Source organism: Phacochoerus africanus, chromosome 3 (genome assembly GCF_016906955.1).
Source record: "Phacochoerus africanus isolate WHEZ1 chromosome 3, ROS_Pafr_v1, whole genome shotgun sequence".
In the NCBI taxonomy this organism is placed as follows: domain Eukaryota; kingdom Metazoa; phylum Chordata; class Mammalia; order Artiodactyla; family Suidae; genus Phacochoerus; species Phacochoerus africanus.
In genome coordinates, this window is record NC_062546.1 from 1,276,232 (window position 1) to 1,295,170 (window position 18,939).

General features: G+C 62.3%; 1 protein-coding gene across 1 annotated transcript in view; it reads left to right on the top strand.

The window, feature by feature from the left end:
• The window catches only part of LOC125122351 (collagen alpha-1(I) chain-like), a 34,500-nt gene that overhangs the window by 12,801 nt on the left and 2,760 nt on the right, over nt 1–18,939 (top strand). Inside the window, exons 10-15 of the mRNA XM_047770536.1 lie at nt 134–225; nt 1,746–1,931; nt 2,035–2,114; nt 2,680–2,724; nt 3,036–3,176; nt 11,673–11,756. Coding sequence (XP_047626492.1) covers nt 134–225; nt 1,746–1,931; nt 2,035–2,114; nt 2,680–2,724; nt 3,036–3,176; nt 11,673–11,756 — 628 coding nt within the window. The remainder of the gene's footprint in view (nt 1–133; nt 226–1,745; nt 1,932–2,034; nt 2,115–2,679; nt 2,725–3,035; nt 3,177–11,672; nt 11,757–18,939) is intronic.

The following is an 18,939-nucleotide window of genomic DNA, read 5'->3' on the forward strand; positions in this document are numbered from 1 at the left end:
TCACTGCTGGACCCCATCCTCCGCAGAGCCTCATAGGGGCCACTCTGAGCCCCCTCATACGCTGTTCCCTCCACCCCAACGCTGTTCCCCCTCTCCCGGCTCACTGCTGCTCAGCTCTCCTCTGCCAGCCCAGAGACCCATCGCGGTGTGTCATTCTCTCACCAATGTCAACCTGCCCACGGAGCTGTGGCTGCCCCCTGAACAGGCCATCACGGTGTCCCCAAGGTCTGCCCCTCGTGCTCCTCATTGCAGGAGCTCAGGAAACGCTGTGGAGTGAATGAATGAATGGATGGATGGAACCCGGAAGTCCTCAGTGGCCATGGACAGAGCTGGATCCCGGGCGTGGAGACACGAAGCCTTGCGTGTGATAAATGGCAGTGAAGTGGACACACACGCGCGCCCGGGCCGGCCTCCTGGTCGTGATTCTGCTCCATAGCCTGGGAGGAAGTGACGGCTGGAGGAGGCTGGGCAAGGGGCACGTCTGTCCTGTCCATGTCCTATCCTCGCATCTTCCTGTGAGTCTGCAGTTATTTCCAAGTAAAAGAATATATATGTCTCTCTCATTTATTCATGTACATGACTCTATATAGTATTTTAAGCATCACATCTACAGGGGTGGGGGGGCCAACCTCAGCCTCCAGGGAGGGGGCCAAGGTCGCCTCCACCCTCTGCCCATGCAGGAGCAGCAGGAGCCCGGGCGTGACCTCAGGGAACCCCAAGACGGACCCCCGGGCTGGTGTTTCGGGACAGTGACACCGAGGAGGTGACGGCGATGCGCCCAGCAGGAGCTCACCGCACGTTGGTCCACGTTTTCCGTGTTCCTGGAATCCCACTGTCCCCGGACATGCAAGCCCGTGGGTTGTGGGGAGCAGCCGGGCCTTCTCCTGTTCTGTTAAGACACTGATGTTTTTCTTTTGTGTCCGCCCCACGGCACGTGGAGTTCCCGGGCCAGGAATCAGATCCCAGCTGCAGTTGTGACCGACGCTGCAGCCGTGGCAATGCCAAACCCACTGTGCCAGGCCGGGGATGGAACTTGCGTGCCAGCGCTCCAGAGACGCCGCAGATGCCTGGGGAGCAGAGCGGGAACTCCGAGCCCCTGAGTTTACACCAAACTGCTTTGGTGACGAGGCTTTAGGTGTCTCGTTCTCGGCAGGCCCCCTCCTGAGGGTTAAATCCTGGGAGCCCTTCCTTCCTGGGCCACACCCACCTTGGGAACAGCAGCTGGCTCCGGGTGACTGCCCTACTGGTCCCAGGGGCCTCACCCTGCAGCTGCCTCAGTGGTGGCGGGGATTCAGAGCTGCTTTGGGGGAGCAGATGCTGAGCTATGACCTCCAAGTGAGCCCCAAAGTGCTCTTCCTTCCTGGGGGGTGGGGGCGGGGTCCCACCTGAACCTCCCGTGGCAGCAGATGTCAGCAGGATGGCAGGGCCTTTACCCAAGGGGAGCGAGCCAGGCGGGGCAGCTCACGGCCTCCCCCAAGCCTCCCCACTCCCACCCCCTGCACCGAGGTGACTGCACCCACAACGGCTCCTCCCCATGAAAACGTCCCATGAAGTAAATGCACGTTTCGTCTAGGCATGCGGCAGTTTGCCTGGCTTGAATGTGTCATCAAGGAATGAGGATCACGGGGCCTGTTCATTTTCTGAACACACGGCAAAAAGAAACGGCATCTCTGTGGCTCAGGTGCCACGGAGGCGCTTCTGTCTCCTCTTTGCACGGAGGCTGGCGGCCCTCCGTCCCTGGACAGGCCTCCTCGCAACCCTGCTGCCCCGCGCGGCCGCGAGGGGGCGCCCACGTCCGCCCTCCTGCCAATCCCTTGGCTGCAGGCGGACGCCCAGCCCGGAAAGATCCGGGCCGGGCCGGCCGAGGGAAGGGGCCTCCCACCCAAGACCCGGCGGGGTCCCCTGTGGCGTCGGCAGGAACCGGGCGGGAGGTCTCCTTGACCGTGGACCTGAGGGTCGGCCTGCTCCGCCAGGCCCTCTCCGGGACGCGCCGTCAGGGAACCCCCCCCCCCCCCGCCCCCGCCAACCGCGCAGGTGTAACAAGGGCGCCGCCCCCTCCAGAGGAAGACCCGCCCCCGAGGCGGGCGCCAACCTCGGCAAGGAGCGCCCTTCAGGTGCGCCTGGCACGCAGCCTCTGGGTACAGAAGTCCCTGAGCTGACCCGCATCGCCCCCACACCCCCAGGGACAAGCCCTCCTGCAGGGGAGAGGGGCCGGGCCAGGACTCAGGACCCGCTCCCTAGACCTCGGGTGGCCTGGGGGAGAAGAGCACTGGGAGCCATAACGGCCATCCTGGGGCCTGGAGGACACTCCCGGGCCCGGGCCCGGCTGGCCCCTGGAACACGAAGCATCACTGAAAGCTGTCGGTGGCTGCTGCCTGGGCACTTCCCAGGCTCCTGTCCCTCTGTCATGGATGACGTCTGTCATTGGCACACAACCTGGGCCTTCCCAGGGCAGGCAGCAAGGGAGACAGAGTGGGGCCTGCATTTGGTGGTCTGTGGTCTGTGCTCTGCTTCAGAAATGGGAAAGGCCCTCCGCCAGAGTGGCCAGGGCTGGGGAGGGGTCTGCGGGGGCCAGTGCAGGCAAGGAGGGCTTCCTGGAGGAAACAGCACCTGCAGGTCTCCCCAGCAGCACAAGAGGGTTCCCTGGGACCCTGACAGGTCTCCTTGCTCTCCCCGCAGGGGTCACCGAAGATTCTGGAGGACAGGGTGCCATCCTCGGCCAAGGTCTGGCCACCCCAGGGGGCTGAGGATGGTGGTATGGGCACCCCACACGCCCCCAGGCTGCTCCTGGGCCGGGCTTGCCCCTGAGCTCTTGGTGGCCAGGCAGTGACCCTCCCGCCCCTCCCCAGTGGGACAGGCAGGTGGGCTGGGCATTCTCGGCAGACTCCGTGCGCTGTGGGGCATTAATTATTGGACACTTGGAATAATATGTTCCGGGAAGTTCCGCAGCTATATTTAGCCCGGTGGTTTTATGCCAAAGGCTGCTGGAAGGAGGAGAACCAGGCCGCACCCTGACCCCTTGTCCGCACCCGAAGGCCAGGGCCTCCACGCTGAGACCTGCTCTGTCCTGGTCTGTAAAGTGGACACTGACACGCCCATCCCAACGGGAGCCCACCTGCCCCCAAAGAGTCTGCACTGGGAAGCTGGTACCCGCAGCTACCTGGGCCGCACATCGGGTGTGCTACGTGTCCGGGGTGGCCCCACAGCGTCTAATCCCGCCTTCTGAGCAGCACCCTGTTGGCATCGGCGAAGGCACAGCGACCCCAGAACCCAGCGGGGAAGGCGTGGCTTCAGGAAGCAGGTGCCAGAAGAGGGCTGCGGAGCCTGGTGAGGGGTGGTCCTTCTACCTCCCAGGGGGCTGTGGGCTTCAGGCTTCTCCTCTTAAGGAGTCAGACCCTCCACTGGGCCCCCCAGCCCCAGGCCAGTCACCCTACAACTGTCCTGCCAAAGGGCAGGGGCTCAGTACCACCCCTGCTGCTCGAACCCTCCTACTTCACACTCCTCTCTGCTCTGGGCCCTCTAGGTCTCAACGCCCCCTCAGGCAGATGTGACAGGGGCTGGCTGGGCCCACCTGGGAGAGAGAGAGAGGCCACCCCTAGCAGCTTGCCAGTCCCCCCGCCCCCACACTGCCATAATCAGCGGCTGCTGTGGGACCCCCCAGCCTCCAGCGCCTGCAGCAAATCAGCTGAGCCCGGGCCCCGCAGGCACCAGGGGTGCCACCTCCCTCCTGGGGTCTGCAGGGCCGAGTGGCTTCCCCGGGGCCTCTGCAGGTGCTATGCCCATGGCAGCCCTCCCGGCCCTGGTTCTCAGCACCAAAGTCCCCTCCTCTGAGAGGCTCCCTGACAGCCCATCTCATGTAACCCCGCCCTCTGTTCCGTTTCCTATGTGACCTCCGCACCCTCAGCCACCATCAGGTTCTGTCTGTTTCCTGGTCACGGTCCCTCCTGCAAGCCCACGAGGGCAGGAGAGGGTCTGCCGTCCTCTCTCTGTTCTGCCCCCGCACCTGGCACAGAGCAAGGCCCACACCTGCAAGGGCCTCTTGTTCACCAGTGGGCAGGTGCATCCTCCTGGAGCAGCCCTCAACCCCCAGGCCTGGGGAAGCTTCAGGAACGGCCCCTTCCAGGGGCAGGGCTAGCGCCCAGGCCCCCACCCTCAGCACCAGGAGGAGGCCCGTCCACCTTCAGGAATAACAGATTCCGTGGCTCCAGAAACCTCTGTCCTAGGGAAGGATGACAGGGTCAAGTGTGGGGTCATCAGTAGAGGCGGCCTGAGTCCTCATGGCTGGTGGCCTTTCCACCTCCAGGCTCCAGCCTCCTGCTGCCGTTCTGCTTTCTCCAGAAAACTCCTATTCAGCCTTCGAAGCCCAGCTCAGAAGCCCACTGCTCTGGTAAGGCCCTCTAGCTGCCACACTCACATTGGCCAAGTTAGGGAACTGGCTCAGAGCTCTGGCCTCAAGGTCAAGGTCACACTGAGAGAGAATTTGTACTCAAACCTCAGCAGCACCCTTGGCAGGGGTGAGAGCAGAGGCAGCCCCTGGGGAAGCTCCAGCAGGATGGGGTTCTGGGCAGGGAGAGGCACTCTGCTGGGGGGCTTCCTGGAGGAGGGTGCATCCAGAAGGGCGAAGAGAAAAGGCAGAGGCAGGGCCATGAAGACGCCTGGCAGAGATTAGGGTGACACACAGGCACTGAGAGAGGGAGCAACAGAGTGGGGGCAGGGGGGACACACTGCAGCTGCCCCTTGGGAGGCTGGAGGGGCTGGCAGGGGACTCCCCTGCCCAGGTGGCCGTGGGCTGGGCAGGCAGGTGGGCAGGTTGGTACCCTCATCTCACCCTCAGGGGCCGGGCCAACTCTGTGAGCCCAGAGACCAAATACCTGGCCCGGCCACACCAGGGGGAGGGGTCCTGCGGGGGCTCCAGTGGACGGGCAGCTCACATGGCCCCTGCCTGGTCCGGGACACCCCCCCTCCAGCCTAGGTCTGAGTCCCCCAGGGCATGTCCTTGTGGGGAGACACAAGCAACCCATAAATAATGGTCCAATGACAGCGCACTACCACCCAGCCTCCTTCAGCCTGGGGAAGGGACCCCCACAAACCCACCTTGCAGATGGGGAAACTGAGGCACAGGGCGGGCCAGTGGGGGGGGGGGGCCGAGGCAAACGGCGGGGGGGGTGTGGTTTGAGGGTCACTGTGGCTGCGAGTCCACGCCATGAGGCGCGAGGGGTCTGGGATGGGCCCAGGCAGGGAGTCCGCTTCCTCCAGGGCGGTGCCCAGGGGCTGGATGTCTGTCCCTGAGCTCCCCCCCCCCGCCCGTAAACCCAGGACGGGTGGTCCCCCAGGGGCCCTGCCCCCACGGCAGCTCTCCACGCTCCCTGCAGGGGGTGGGGGGCAGGGAGATGGGGGTTGGGTAAGATCAGGAGCAGGGCTCTGACTTTACGGCTGGGCGAGCCGTGAGTCACCGCCGGTTACAGGCCATACCATGCGCCACCTGCCTGGCTGGGGCACCCCAGCTGCAGCCAGCCCTCTGCCCCCCAGGCTGCAGTCGGGGTGCTGCCAAAGGTCAGGGCGCTCTGCGCCCGGGAGACGCCCTCTCCCGGGCACAGAAGCCAGAACCGCCTGCCCGCTGGGCCAGGGCTTCCCACCCAGGGGCGCTCAGCGGGGCGGGAGGGACCCCGAGCTCGAGGTCTAGAAAGGCCCAAGTGAACCCCAAGTGGCCAGGCTGCTCCAGGGCAGTGGAGGGGGGCGTCCATCTCCCTCCCCGTCTGGGAGAGTAAGGGAGGGGGCTTAAGTGTCCACTGAAAACCTTGGGTTGGGGCCGGGAGGCCACGGGCCTCAAGAGCAAGGTCGCCGCGTCCTTTGGCCCCTCTGCAAAGGGACCTGGCAGCGCTGACTGAAGGGACGCGTCCTCAGGACTGTCCCCAGCAAGCCCCCTTCTGGGGGTTTATAAAGCTTCCCAGCCGTGCCAGCAGGCACCCCGCACAACAGTCCGCGTGGGCCGAGACGTCGACCTGGACGCGTGGGAGCTTCCAGCCCTGCCACCGCCCGTCCCACCGCAGAGCTCCGCGCAGCTGCTCAGAAATCCGTGCTGTGAAGTGAAGTCAGCCGCACAATGAGACACCAACATCAAATGTTTCCCCTGACATGTGGAATCTGAAAATAGGATGGACTGAACTTCTCTGCAGCACAGATGCTGACTCACAGACACTGAAAAACGTATGGTCTCCGGAGGAGACAGTTGGGGACGTGGGGGGATGTGCTTGGGTTGTGGGATGAAAATCCTGTGAAATCAGCTTGCGATGATCATTATACAACTACAGATGTGATCAATTCATTTGAGTAATAAATCAATAAATAAACGATTCGTGAAAAAAATAAAAAAATAAAGTGTACAACTTGAAAATTAAAAAAACAAATGCATGCTGTGTAGAGGGAGCCGCATGGATTGTTCAGGAAAAAATTAAGCTAGTGGCAGGAGACACAGATTTGTCCAAAATAAATCGAATGAGCTCCTTTCCATAGACTGGGATGCATGTGTTTGCATAAAGGGGTGGGCCAGTGGGGGCAGGGAGCAGATGCTGGGGTTTGAAGGAAGGGCTGTGCGGAGGGGGACGGCTAAATACCACTGGTTTTCTTTCAGAAACTGTTACTGTGGACATAAATTACTTTTGTAATTAAGAAAGGCCAAACGGACATCCTATGGAGAGCTGTGTTTTGACCAAAAAACTTTTTTTAAAACTATAACAAAAAACAAACAGAAACCCCTGATTCCTTTCCGCCGGGTACACGTGATCCCCAGGCATCCTCCCAGCATCAGCCACTCCAATTCCAGCCACTGGCTCATAATAGTCACTCTCCATGTGCCTCAAAACCCTCTGCACTGAAAGCCCTTTCTGCTTACTTCACTCAGCAAACTCCTACTCATACCTCAAAACCCTGCCCAAATGTCCTCTCTTCTATTAGGCACACTTCTATGATGAAAAAACCCCTGGCTCGGGGTCAGACTGACCTGGAGGCCTCTTGGTCTTTCCTCGATGAGCCCTGCATTGGCCTCCAGCTGAAAAAATGGGGCAGTAGGGCCTCTTGGCAGGGATGTTTCCTGGATGGACGGAGGGAGCTGTCTGCGTTTGATGATGTTGATGGGATGATGATCACGGTGAGTGTGAACCATGAGCCAGGCCAGGTCGAGCTCCCTAGGAGGCTGGGCTCATCACCCCACTTCTTAGTTTAGGAGATTAAGGCTCACGGATGCCCTGACAAACAAAAAGAAGGAAGTGCTGGACTCGCTCCAGGTGGACACAACACACGTGTTCAAAAACTGGTGGGTTGGGGTCCCCAGGCTCTCCTGTTAACTGGTCCGTGGCCATAGGGTCAGGCACTCAGGGCCACAGTCAGGAAGGGGACGGTGGAAAGATGTCTCCCGTGCCCCACAGGGTCAAGCGGAGCTGTGCCAGCCAGAGGTCAAAGGTCGAGCTTCACTTTCTTCCAGGGAAGACGCCTCAACCTGCAGGGGTCCGTCCTCAGGAGGGAGGCCAAGCCGGCGCCAACCCTGGGGTGCCCTGGGATCAGGAGGCTGGAGAGGGCCATGTCTCCTTGTGCCTTGAGCCAGTTCGGGCCGGTTCATTTCTCTGGACTCAGTTTCCCTCTCTGTAACACCACAAACTCTTCCGGCTTGTTTTTCTGTGCATCCAGGTGGACGGATCCTTCCCTGAAGCAAAATCGCTCCAGGCCTGGGTCTGGATCTTGGGGACCCCTGGAAATGATGGGATACACAGAGGGGTGTATTCAGCAATGAGGTTGCAGTGAGGGGGGATCCGGGAGCTGAGGGACCCACGTGGATAGGACTCTTGCCCCCAGGCGGGATGACCCTCCCCAGAGGAGCCTCCTTACCACCACGTGGCCCCAATTTGAGAAAGATGACGGGAGGGAGAAGTTATTTCACTGCATCTCGTCCAGCTCCGTCTGCAACTGCCCACAGGGGCCAGGATGGGGCGGGGAGGGAGGTGTTCCCCATCCAAGGCCAGATTACTCAGCCGAATAAGTCCCGAGAAGGCTCTGGCCAAAGCAGGCACGTTTATCAGACCTGAGCAAAACCAACAGAGGAAAATGCCACGAGCAGGGCTGGGCAAACACCCCACCCCACCCCTCACTCCACGGCCTCTGCAGTGCCTTTGCTAAGCCTCGTCCTCACAAGGGGACCGGCCCTGACTTCATAGGCTTATCTGCATAAAAAATATTCACCTCCTTGAATCAATGGAGCAAACGCTGCCCGCTGTTGGCTACGTGCCTTATCAGCCCCACAAGTGAGGAAAGTGTGAACAGACTGTGAGCTCAAAGGAGGTTGCTCGCTGGACAAACTTGGCAGGCTGGGTACATCCTTCCGCCTGTGCACAGAAAAGATGCCAGCAGCAGGGACGCCCCGACACCTTCTTCTACCCTCCCACTGAGACCTGACCTCCTTGGCCAGGAAAGGCCTCTGTGGGGCTGCTCCTTACTCCATAAGCTGTAAACAAGCACCTTTTTACCTGGCAGACCCACATAGAAAAGGGTCAAAAACAAGCGATGGCGCCTCTTTGCAGGGGGAGCAGAGCCCAAGGGTGTGACAGACATGCACGTGATAAATGCATAACAGGCGTGTTGTACGTGTCATATTGCTTAGTCCAGCATTGCTGATGTGTGTTTGGGGACTATCAGTCCTGTGAAACGAACCTCCAAAGAGGGCTTGCTGGCCAGTGCCTTTGAACAGGGCTGGATGCCCCTCTCCCAGCCCCAGCCCAGTGCTCATCAGCGTGGGAAAGGCTCAAAGGTCCTCTCAAATATGGTCTTTGTAAGCCAATTTCACTTTGTTTCATCCTCACTCTTTTTTATTTATTTATTTTTTGGGTTTTTTTGTTTTTTTGTTTTTTGGTTTTTTTTGCCTTTTCTAGGGCCGCTCCTGCGTCACATGGAGTTTCCCAGGCTAGGGGTCGAATCGGAGCTGTAGCCACTGGCCTACACCACAGCCATAGCAACGCGGGATCCAAGCCGCGTCTGCGACCTACACCACAGCTCACAGCAACACCGGATCCTTAACCCACTGAGCAAGGCCAGGGGTCGAACCCAAAACCTCACAGTTCCTGGTCGGATACGTCAACCCCTGTGCCATGACAGGAACTCCCCATCCTCACTCTTAACCCAGACAAGGAATGCCTACGGAGCCCCATCATCTTGCCTTTGGAAATCTGCTCCTTGTCTTTCACTCATTCAAACGGTGTAAGGCCCAGACAGGGAGACCCTGAGGTCTGTCCCCGGGACAGAGGAGCCACAGCTAGCCCTGGGGTTCCTCCAGGTCACCCCGAAACCTTCCAACTTCAGGGTCGCCTCTTGAAGGCAAAGCCATGGAGACCCCTCCCCACCAAGCGAGGGACTATGCTTTTAGCACATGCTGGTTGAGAACACACTTAAAGACCCAAAATTGCAGCTAATCGAGCCACTTACAATGGGGTGTGGCTTTATGTGTGGCTTCAGTGGCACAGACACAAGGGGGCACGTGGGCTTGTGCTCTCCCACCGACCGTGTGCACAGAGGGACCTGTGGGGCCCGGGACAGGCTGCGAGCCTCTATGACTACGCCCTGGCAAGCCTGCCATGTTCTGAGAGCTTTAGAACACCCCCTGGCCAGCCCCTCCTAGGGGTTAAGACACCCAGGGTCCTGCTCAAATCGATCTCCAGAGTCCAGGTGAAGGGACCTTCCTGCGAGCCCTGCGGAAGTTCTGGTCTTTCAAGGAAATAGTGTCTGCATCAGGGGCAGCCACAAAGGGACCATGCAGGGAAGGGGTGAGACAGGAGGGAGGGGTGCGGTCTGCGGCAGCTGGGCACCCCCGCCTTTTCTGAAGGTGGAACTCTCGCCTGGGGATATGTGCCCAGTGGTGCCACAGCTAACTACCATTGTTTTCAAGAAAAAAGATATCTGGATTTTTGTTTAAACTTTTCCCATTTTTATTTATTTATTTATGTTTATGGCTGCACCCGGGGTATATGGAAGTTTCCAGGCTAGGCGTCGAATCAGAGCTGCAGCTGCTGGCCTACGCCACAGCCACAGCAACGCCCGATCCAAGGTGTGTCTGCGACCTGTACCACAGCTCTCAGCAAGGCCAGATCCCTAACTCACTGAGCAAGGCCGGGGATTGAACCCACACCCCTGAGGATACCAGTCGGGTTTGTAACGCGCTAAGCCACAGCAGGATCTTTCCAGAATTGTTTCCATTTTCAAAGCATGATGGGGCAAGAGAGCGCAACTGCCTGTTTGCAGCCTCTGATCTCAACGTTTCTCAGACCGGATGGAGGTGCCAGGGACGCAGGGCGGCTGCTCCTCAGCCCCCGTCACGACTCCCTGGACCCCTCCACACACCCCAACCCTGGCGTGAGCTCCTGCACTATGCTGGTCTCCTGGGCCTGCCCCTGGCTGCCAGGCTCACCCTGGGGTCCCCGGGCCTGGCCTGTTGCAAACCGGGCGGGAGCATCAGGCGAGGACACACACGCCCCTCTTTGGCCAAGCCCGGTTCTGGGGGGCTCTGACTGGAGGACACAGCCCCAGAAGAGGGTGGCCTCCAGCCCTTTGCCCCCGGGCTGGCAGAGTGGCCCACCCGGCAGACACCCCCAGGTTCAGGAGGAGGAGGGCCTTGGGCCCCAGGGGGCTCCTTTCTGCAGCGCCAAAGGAAGGGGGGGTGGGGGAGGGAGCGGCCCCGGGTCCTGGTGCCCCTGGTTCTGCCTATCAGCACCCTGGGTGGGGTCTCCAGCCCAGGAGATGCCCGCAGCCCCTTATCTTCTCTGCAAAGGAAGCCCAGCCCGGGCAGGGGGACCCGGGACCCGGGACCCGGGACGCCAGCCCATGACTGCATCTCCCCTGGCACGATCCAGCGGCAGAAAGGTTCCAGCTGCGGCGGCGGCAGCTGCTCGGGAAATTCTTTGCACATGAGGAATGGGGCTGGCCCGCTCTGGGCGGGGGCTCGGAGGCAGGCGCAGCCTGGGACGGTTAGAGTCGGGCTGGAGCCAGGCAGCCGCCCTGGGGTCTGCCTGGAGGGGTGCCCGCTGACCTGCTGACCACCCCCCCGACTGAGGCAGCTCAAGGTGAGCTCTGCACAGCATCTCACCTGAGGGGCTGTGGGGACCCCGCTGCCCACGAGGCCTCCCCCTCTGGGCGCTGGTGGCCAGGACAGAAATAGCAGTGAGGGGCCCTCCCACCTTGCCGTCCAGCCTGGGGATTTTTCCACCAGTGGCGTCACTTCCCAGCTTCCTCGAGCCGGCCAGGGTGCCTGGCGGGTGTTTTCCCTCCCCTGAAAACCTCCCCCTTCCAATCCCACCCCCCCGCAACCGCCTCCCCCAATGCACAGCTCAGGGGAGTGACATGACCTGACAAGGGGTCATGACCTCATAAGCCAGGATGGACCCAGCGCTGCCCCTGACCCGGCTGCTCACTGCCTAGTGCTGGCGGGGAGGCAGGCCCGGGCCCCGCACCCTGAAACACCACCGCCCCCGTTCCCAGGAGCAGGACCCAAGGTGAAGGGCACAAGGGACAGGGCTGGGCCTGACACCTCCAAAGTGACACCCAGCAGGGGCCCCGACCACGGCCTCACACAGGCGAGGTTCCTGGGGTGCTTGCGGGCAGCAGCTCCTGGCTGGGCCCCGCTGCCCTCCCCACAGGACCTGGGCCTTCCCCGCTGCCTGTGAAGGACCCGGGAATCTGTCTGATCGCGGACATGGCCAGGGGCACTGCACGAGGTGCAGGTAAGTGGGCACATGCGCCCGTGGGTGGGCACATATGAGCTCGGCCCTTTGCACCCTTGCTCCCAGGGAGAACAGCCCAGACCCTCAGAAATGCAGCCCGTGGGCCGGCCTCCAAGCAAGGGCGCTGGAGTGAGGGCCCAGGGCACCTTGGCACTCTTTTCTCGCCACGGCTCCCACTCTGCGCAGGCAAAGCGGGTCTGTCTTTCTGCAAAAACAAGAAAGAGAGGCTGGACCCACGCGTGGCCCAAGGGCACCCTTGCACTCACTCCCCAAATGTGTGTTCCTGCCGCCACTGGGGTGGCTTTAGCCAAACGCTATAAAATGTTATTTATTTCCCGTTGCATTTATATCTATCTGTTCACTGTGGAAAATATGGGAAATGCAAAAAAAAAAAAAAAGGAACAGATTAGGCACACATGGTTCCAGCCAGCAACTGCCCTCTGCCGTCCAGACTCTCGGACGCGTTCGGAGCCCTTTGAGGTCCCTGGCTTCTCATCTCCGTCCCCTCCTGCCAGCAGGAGTGGGGCCGATGGCGCTGACACTCCCTGAAGGCTGTACACTGAGCAGAGACAGTTGGGATGCCATAAACGCCTGCTCTTGGCCGGGAGACCCCACCGTCCTGCCAACAGAGGCGGGTGGGAGGTGGCTCCTGGGCCCCCTACCCCGCGGGGCCTGGCGGGAAGAGCCCGGGGGCAGGCCTGGGGCTCCAGCTCCTCCTCCAAGGACCCAGGAGCTGCCCAGCCCCGGCAGACACCTGGCTCACAGCATCCTCAGAAAGACGGTGGAGAAAGGGCGGGGGCGAGGGCAGGGCAGAAGCAGAGAGAAACCGGGGGGCTGGGGGGTGGGGGTGCGCATCCAGGACCGAGAGGGAAGAGGGGAAAGCAGGGAAAGCGTTTTGAGGATGAGAGCAAACGGAGAGAAATGGGGTGTCGGCGCCACCCCAACATCCGACGCGGCCGGCGGCTGGACTCGAAAGCGAGAAAGTGCCCTCCTCCCACAATAAACCCCCAGCAGCGGGTTGCTGGTGGGGGCCGAGGTCATCCCGCAGCCGCTCTGTGTCCCCAGCGACACTGCCCTGGGACACTGGTGGGTGGGTGGGTGCGGAGGCTGGCGGTGGGGGTGGGGCCGAGGCAGCTCCCGATGGAGGCCCCCCCATGGCGCCGAACCCACTCCCATTTGCCGAGAAGGGGTGTTCCGGACACCGCGTTCAGAGAGGCAGTTGCAGACGGCAAACCAGCAAAATAGAGCAGGTGGGCTTCTCACTGACCCATCCACCCGTGATCCAAAGGCAGGCCCGGGACTGGCCTCCCAGGGGTGTCTGGGGCTGGAAGCCCCCCTAACGGGGCACAGAGCAATCACTCGGTGCTGGTCCAGCCCGGGAGCCCGAGCTGCTTCGATCCCTGTCCAGGGGAGGTAACTTACGGGGGCGCAGGCACCACCCTGGCCGCCCCCCATCCACCTCCCAGCCTCGGGGGGCAGATGGACTGCGCAGCCCTCTCGACCCCCGGGCCAGCGAGGAAGGCGGTAGCCTCCACCCTGTAGGCCGAGGGCCCACGCCTCCTGGCCTCAGAGACATGGACCCTGAACTCCCAGGACCGGCAATGCGGGGGCCACCCAGTTAAAGGGGAGCGTCAGGGGAGCCGCGAACACCTCCCTAGTACATGCGCGTCCTGGCTGTTGCACGTGACACCCAAACATGAAACGCGACTGTGGTTTATCTGACATTCAACCTGAACTCTTCCCCGGGTGGGGGGGTTCTGGCTCACTCTGCCCCCCCACCCCACAAGTGGGCCTTCCGCTCGAGGCAGCAGGAGGGAGAGGGGTCATTCACAAGCTTTAGGGCCAAGGCCACCTCCGCCAGTGTCCCACGGGCCATCCAGACGACAACTCAGTAGGAAAGGAGGGCAATCGGCTCTATCGCCCACAGGTGGGGTCCCACGTGTGCATTTTTCCAGCCCTCTCCCCCCGACCCGCCGCCACCTGTGATGTCACTTCAGAAGCGGACCGGGACAGTGGCAGGGGACAGGCCAGGTGTTCTCTGCCCGGGGTTCCCCTAGAAGGCATTCCGTCTCTGAACATAGAACTACGCAGGCACATGTTGCGCTTGTACAGGTCCACGCGTGTGCCCGCGTGTGCAAGTGTGTGTGTGTGCATGCATACAAATATGTGTGCGCATGTGCACACGTCTGTTTCTCGTGTGCAGTGGTGTGTGCGTGGCATTGGGGTGGGCCTGCCAGTGTGTCTGTGCACCTGTGTGCATGCGTGTGTGGGTGCTTCACACATTTTTTTCTTGCACGAGTACAGAGTAGCTCCAGGAAGACCGAACAGGACAGGCCACGTGGGTGTCTCTGGGGACAGAGGACCAGACAGAAGGCGCAGCATGGACCAACCTCACAGACGTGATGCTGCCGAGGGGAGCAGACGCAGAGCCTCCCCGACGGAGTGAGAAGGCGGTGGCCGGGCGGCCTGGGGTCGAGGGCCCACCCTGCACTCGGCCTGGGAACCCATTACGCAGCCCTCGTCCACCGGTGGGCTCCCCGCCAGCAGAAGTGTTGATCAAAATGAAACCAGGAGGAGCTCCCCGGTGACACAGCAGGTTAAGGCTCTGGCGTGTCACCACAGTGGCTCCGGTTGCTGCTGTGGTGCAGGTTCAATCCCCAGCCCAGGAAACAAAAGTGCAATGAGGTAGAAGGGACAGGAAAAGCCCCACAGACGGCACCATGGTCCAACGGGGCGCTTGCGGCTCCGTGTGACTCTGCACCGGGCCTGGGCTGCCAGGTGGGCAGGCAGATGTGTGGGTGAGCAGGAGGACGTAAAGGACACCTCCCATCCTGGCCTTCTGAGGTGCTCGGTGATGCCAAGAGGTGCCCCCCTTGTCCTGCTGTCCCCACCTGTCCTGGGATCTCAGTGCTTCATCTGGTGACACCAGAGGCTGCCCCCGTGCGGGTTCAGGAACTGACCTGAGGAGGGGCCCGTGTCTGGTGGGAACTGGGCACCATGTCTAGGGTACCACTACCCAGCACAGGCAGCGGCCACACCACCCCCGCGCTCACTAGGCCTCTGGAGCAGCCTCTCCCCGCCCCCAGAGCACAGCCCAGAGAGCCTGGCCTCTCCCCAGCGGTGGCCTCAGCAGCCGTGGCTGAAGCTGAAGGGTAGGGGTTCTTTCCAGTGACACCATGAGGCCCTGACCTCAGCACCTCCCACCTGGATGGCCTTGGGGAGGCTAGTCAGCCCCGCGCCCTGAACCTCTGAGCCCAGAGAAGGGTTTTGAGCTGCCTCCCCGAAAGGAGGTGCAGCCGGGCTCCTGGTGGCCGCTAAGCACGCCAGCAACGGCGCCGTGATCACTCCTGCAGCACACACACAGGAACGAAGGGTGCCCGTATCCTGGTCCCCAGGAACCGCCCCCCAAAGCCTGCGGGCTGCTGCACGGGAGGTTGACGGAGAAGCTCCGCGTGCGGCCCCCTGGCCATCCTGGCCGCCCAGGACCGTCCACTGTGCGCTGCGGGCGGGGCAGGGTCGTGCCTGCCCCTCACCCAAGAAGGTCTGCCCGGGGCCCCAAGGCAGCGCTGAAGCTCACGTCCCAAGACCCCAAGCCCTGGGCTGCTTCTCATGGATTTAGAGCAACTTGCATTTCTGACAGCAGGGGATGCCGTCCTGCAGGACAGGGGTGAGGGGTGGCCGTCCCGCCCAGCAGAAGGTATAAGCCCTTTGGAGAGGGGACTTCCTGCACAAACCAGGGAGGGGAGGAAGTAGACAACAAGCCCAGATCCTGAGCCGCCGTGCGGGGCAAAACCGAGATTCCAGAGGATGAGCAAGGAGCCTCCTGCTTGTGGGGTGTCACCGGCCTGGGAGCCATGGGGGCGCCCCTGAGAGTGGGCTACGATTCCGCGGGCAGCACGCGGTTCTCATTTTTATCTCCTCTGACCAAGTCAGGGACCCAGGACTTCGTTCAAGGTCGGGCGGGCGGCTGATCAGACGGGGCGGCCTTCCATCACTGGTGTCAGGCTGGTTTATTACCCCAGGCCCAGCCCAATTGCCAGGCATCCAGCGTGACGTCACGACGTCATGGGAACAAGGGGTGCAGCAGTGAACAGCTGATAAACACGAGGGGGCTGCCTCGACCCGGCCATCCGTCCATCTGTCCATCCTCACTGGAGCTCAGGCTCGGGGTCGGGGTGGGGCCCAGAGCCCCCAGAGCCCCCTGCCCCCGTCCCCCTCCCCCTCCCGGGTGGGCTCCCTGCCCCTGCTCTGTCCCTCCCGGCCCTCCCCCGTGTGGCAGGACGTCTGCCACCACTGCAGTCACCCCACTTGAACGTGATTTTGTCTCCCTGAAAACAAAGTCGCCGGAGTCCCTCCCCAGGGGACCCTCTCTGCGAGGGTCGCGCCTGGGGACCTGGCCGCGGGTGTAACACTGGGGGATGTCAGGAAGGGCCTTTGAAACCAGACCGGGTTACATAACTGATACGGCGGCCCATGGACTGTTTTCATTTCCTGCTCCCCTTTCTCGGCAGCCAACTCGAGGCCTGGCTGGGGCAGCCACGGTGCAGGCTGTTTAGACGGCCCCGGTGCCTCCCATTCGCTGAAGGGGGGGAGGCTGGGTGACGAGGGCCCCTCCCAACGACACAGACTGGCTAAGGGCTGCAGGACCTAGAACAGGAAGGGCCAGTCTTGGACTGGATTGGGGACAGTGGAGGGCAGAGAGAGGGGGCCAGTGAGAAGCAGCAGAGCAGAGCAGCATGGCCCGAGAGTGCCCAGGGGGGCTGGGTTCAAATCTTCAGCCTCTGCCAGGCCCTGGCCCTCAGACAAGTCCCTTGTGCGCAGGCCCTGGTTCTCTCGTCTGTGGAGTGGGCGTGACGGCTCACAGGACGCGCCCAGCTCCCCGGATGGCCATGCGCTTTAAAGGGGAGAAAGCACAGAAGCGCCTGGCCCAGCCGGGCACGTGGGGGGGCACTCAGGAAATGCCAAGCCGAGGTGGCGACGGTGACGACGACGGTGCCGCCGCGCGGGGGTCCCGCCCCCCCCAGGCAGTCGCGGCCTCTTGCTCCAGCTCTGGGCTCAGCGAGACGCACCAGCCGGAGGCACAGGCGCGTCCAGGGCCAGCCTTGGGCTCTCGAGCTGGACCATCCCCACAGGAGGGACACAGTACGCACACCCACGTGTCCACAGCAACTCCTACATCCGCTGGCGTCCCAGGCTCCTCTGTCCCTCCCCCCATGCTGGGTTCTGCAGCTCTGGTCGGTGCTGAGGAGGCCCTGGCCCCCCCACCAGGATACCTCCTCCTTTTGCCCAGAGGCTCAGGGGCCACACAGCCCTGTGGAGGTGGAGGGACAAGGGCCCCCCAGGTGCAGCGGACAGGGCAGGGGGTTTGAACTGGCTTTACCTACGGGGGGGGGGGGGGAGGCATGAGGCTTACCTGAATAGCGAGGAAGGAGGCAGCATGGGGCGGGGGGGCTCCCCCGCTGGGCGCCCCCATCCCCACCCCAGGCCCACAACACAGACAGCCCAGCCTCCCCCCCTGAGCCACCCACTTACAGGAAGGATAAGCCCTGGGGGTTGGGGAAGGGGAGGGCCAGGCTCAGCCCCACTCCTGCTGGTGATCAGACCATGCCATCTTAGGGGGCGGGTTCCTGGGCCCTGCACCCCTCCCCAGGGTTGGACAGATGGGCACTGCCAATCCAGAGCTCACAGCCCCCCGCAGCCATAAGGCAGTGTGTGCATTTGGCGGGGCCTTCCTGGGGCCGTGCCCGCAAGGGGACCAAGGTCCCCGGGCTGCCCCAGGCGTTCAAGGAGAAGCCCGGGTCCCTGCTGGGAGCAGATCCAGAGGCCCTGACCCCCCGGGTCCCCTGCCACTGGGTCTGTTTTGTTTTCTGCCCATACACGTGTCTGAGTTAACAGCTTCCGAGCTCTGGGGCTGAGAGGAGGTGGCTGCTGGGCAGGTGGCCAGCGGCCAGGAGTCTGTCGGACCTGCCTGCCCCCCAACTCCCCAAAGCCTCTCGGGGCCCTGGCCGTCACTTTCCCCAAGGCCCCCAAATGCAGCCCTGGCATCAGGGAACTCAGCTCCGCCTGGCCACTAGGGGGTTAACAATCTGAGGTGCTCTCTGCAGGGCTGGAGTTGGGTCCCCACCTCAGAGGTACATCCCCCTGGCCAGGGCCCCAGAGAGCAGGGCTACGGAGGAGGTGGGCAGGGGGGTCACCCATATCTGACCTCAGGGGGCAGAGATCCCTTCCCAGTAGCACCAGGGCCCCAGCACACAACCCCGCAGCCTCCACCTGGCCCAGCTGCGGTCCCAGGGCCCAGCCTCCTGCTCCCTCCCTGAGCATTTGTTAAGGGCGCCCCCCCCCCACCCCCGTGCCTGTCCCAGAGAGAGGCTTCCGCACCTAGTTCCCCCAGCTCCTCTCAAACGCCAGGGCGAGGGGCAGGCACTGTGGTCACCTCCGCTTTGCAGAGGAACGGAGATGCAGAGAGAATAGCAAGTCGCCCATGCTCACACAGCTTGAGCAGACAAAGGGGAGCCCAGAAGAAGGTCGGGTCTCTTGAGTCAGTGCTCCAAGCTGCTTCCCCAAAGCCTCCCGGTGAGGCTCAGTGTCAGATGGGAGGCAGGGCAGGAACACAAGACCACAAAACATGTTGAAGCAGAAGGGAGGGGAGAGAGCAACTTCTCAGAGGCCGCAGGGAGGAGGTGACTTCCAAGCTGGGCATTGAGGGATGTGTAGGAGTTTGGCAAGTAGAGACGAGGGCAAAGGAAGGGTCCTCCCAGCTGGAGAGCAGCATGGGCAAGGCCTGGGGGGGGAGCAGGCTTGCAGCTGGATGGGCTGGCAGGGAGCACGAGGTCCTGGTGGACGGCGGCACTCTCTTAGGCAGCCTGGCAGGGGCACTTACACAAAAGGAAGGCAGTCCTTTGGCATTAGAAGCGAGGCTGGTAAGGTGTGGGGAGGTGGGGAGGGAACTGCGTTGCAGTTTCAGCTGAGATACTTTTCTTTCTGGTTCAAGGAGGGGTGATAAAGGGGTCCAGACATAGTCACAGACAACCAGTGCCCCTCCCACCCCATCACTGTGCCCAAGGTGGCAGGCGGCAGCAGGGTACCCACCTGGTGGGCTGGGCCAAGACCTCCAGCAGCCACTGCTTCCACCGCTCCAGGGCCGAGAGCTGCACATGGAGACTCACCGAGGGGCAGCACAGCC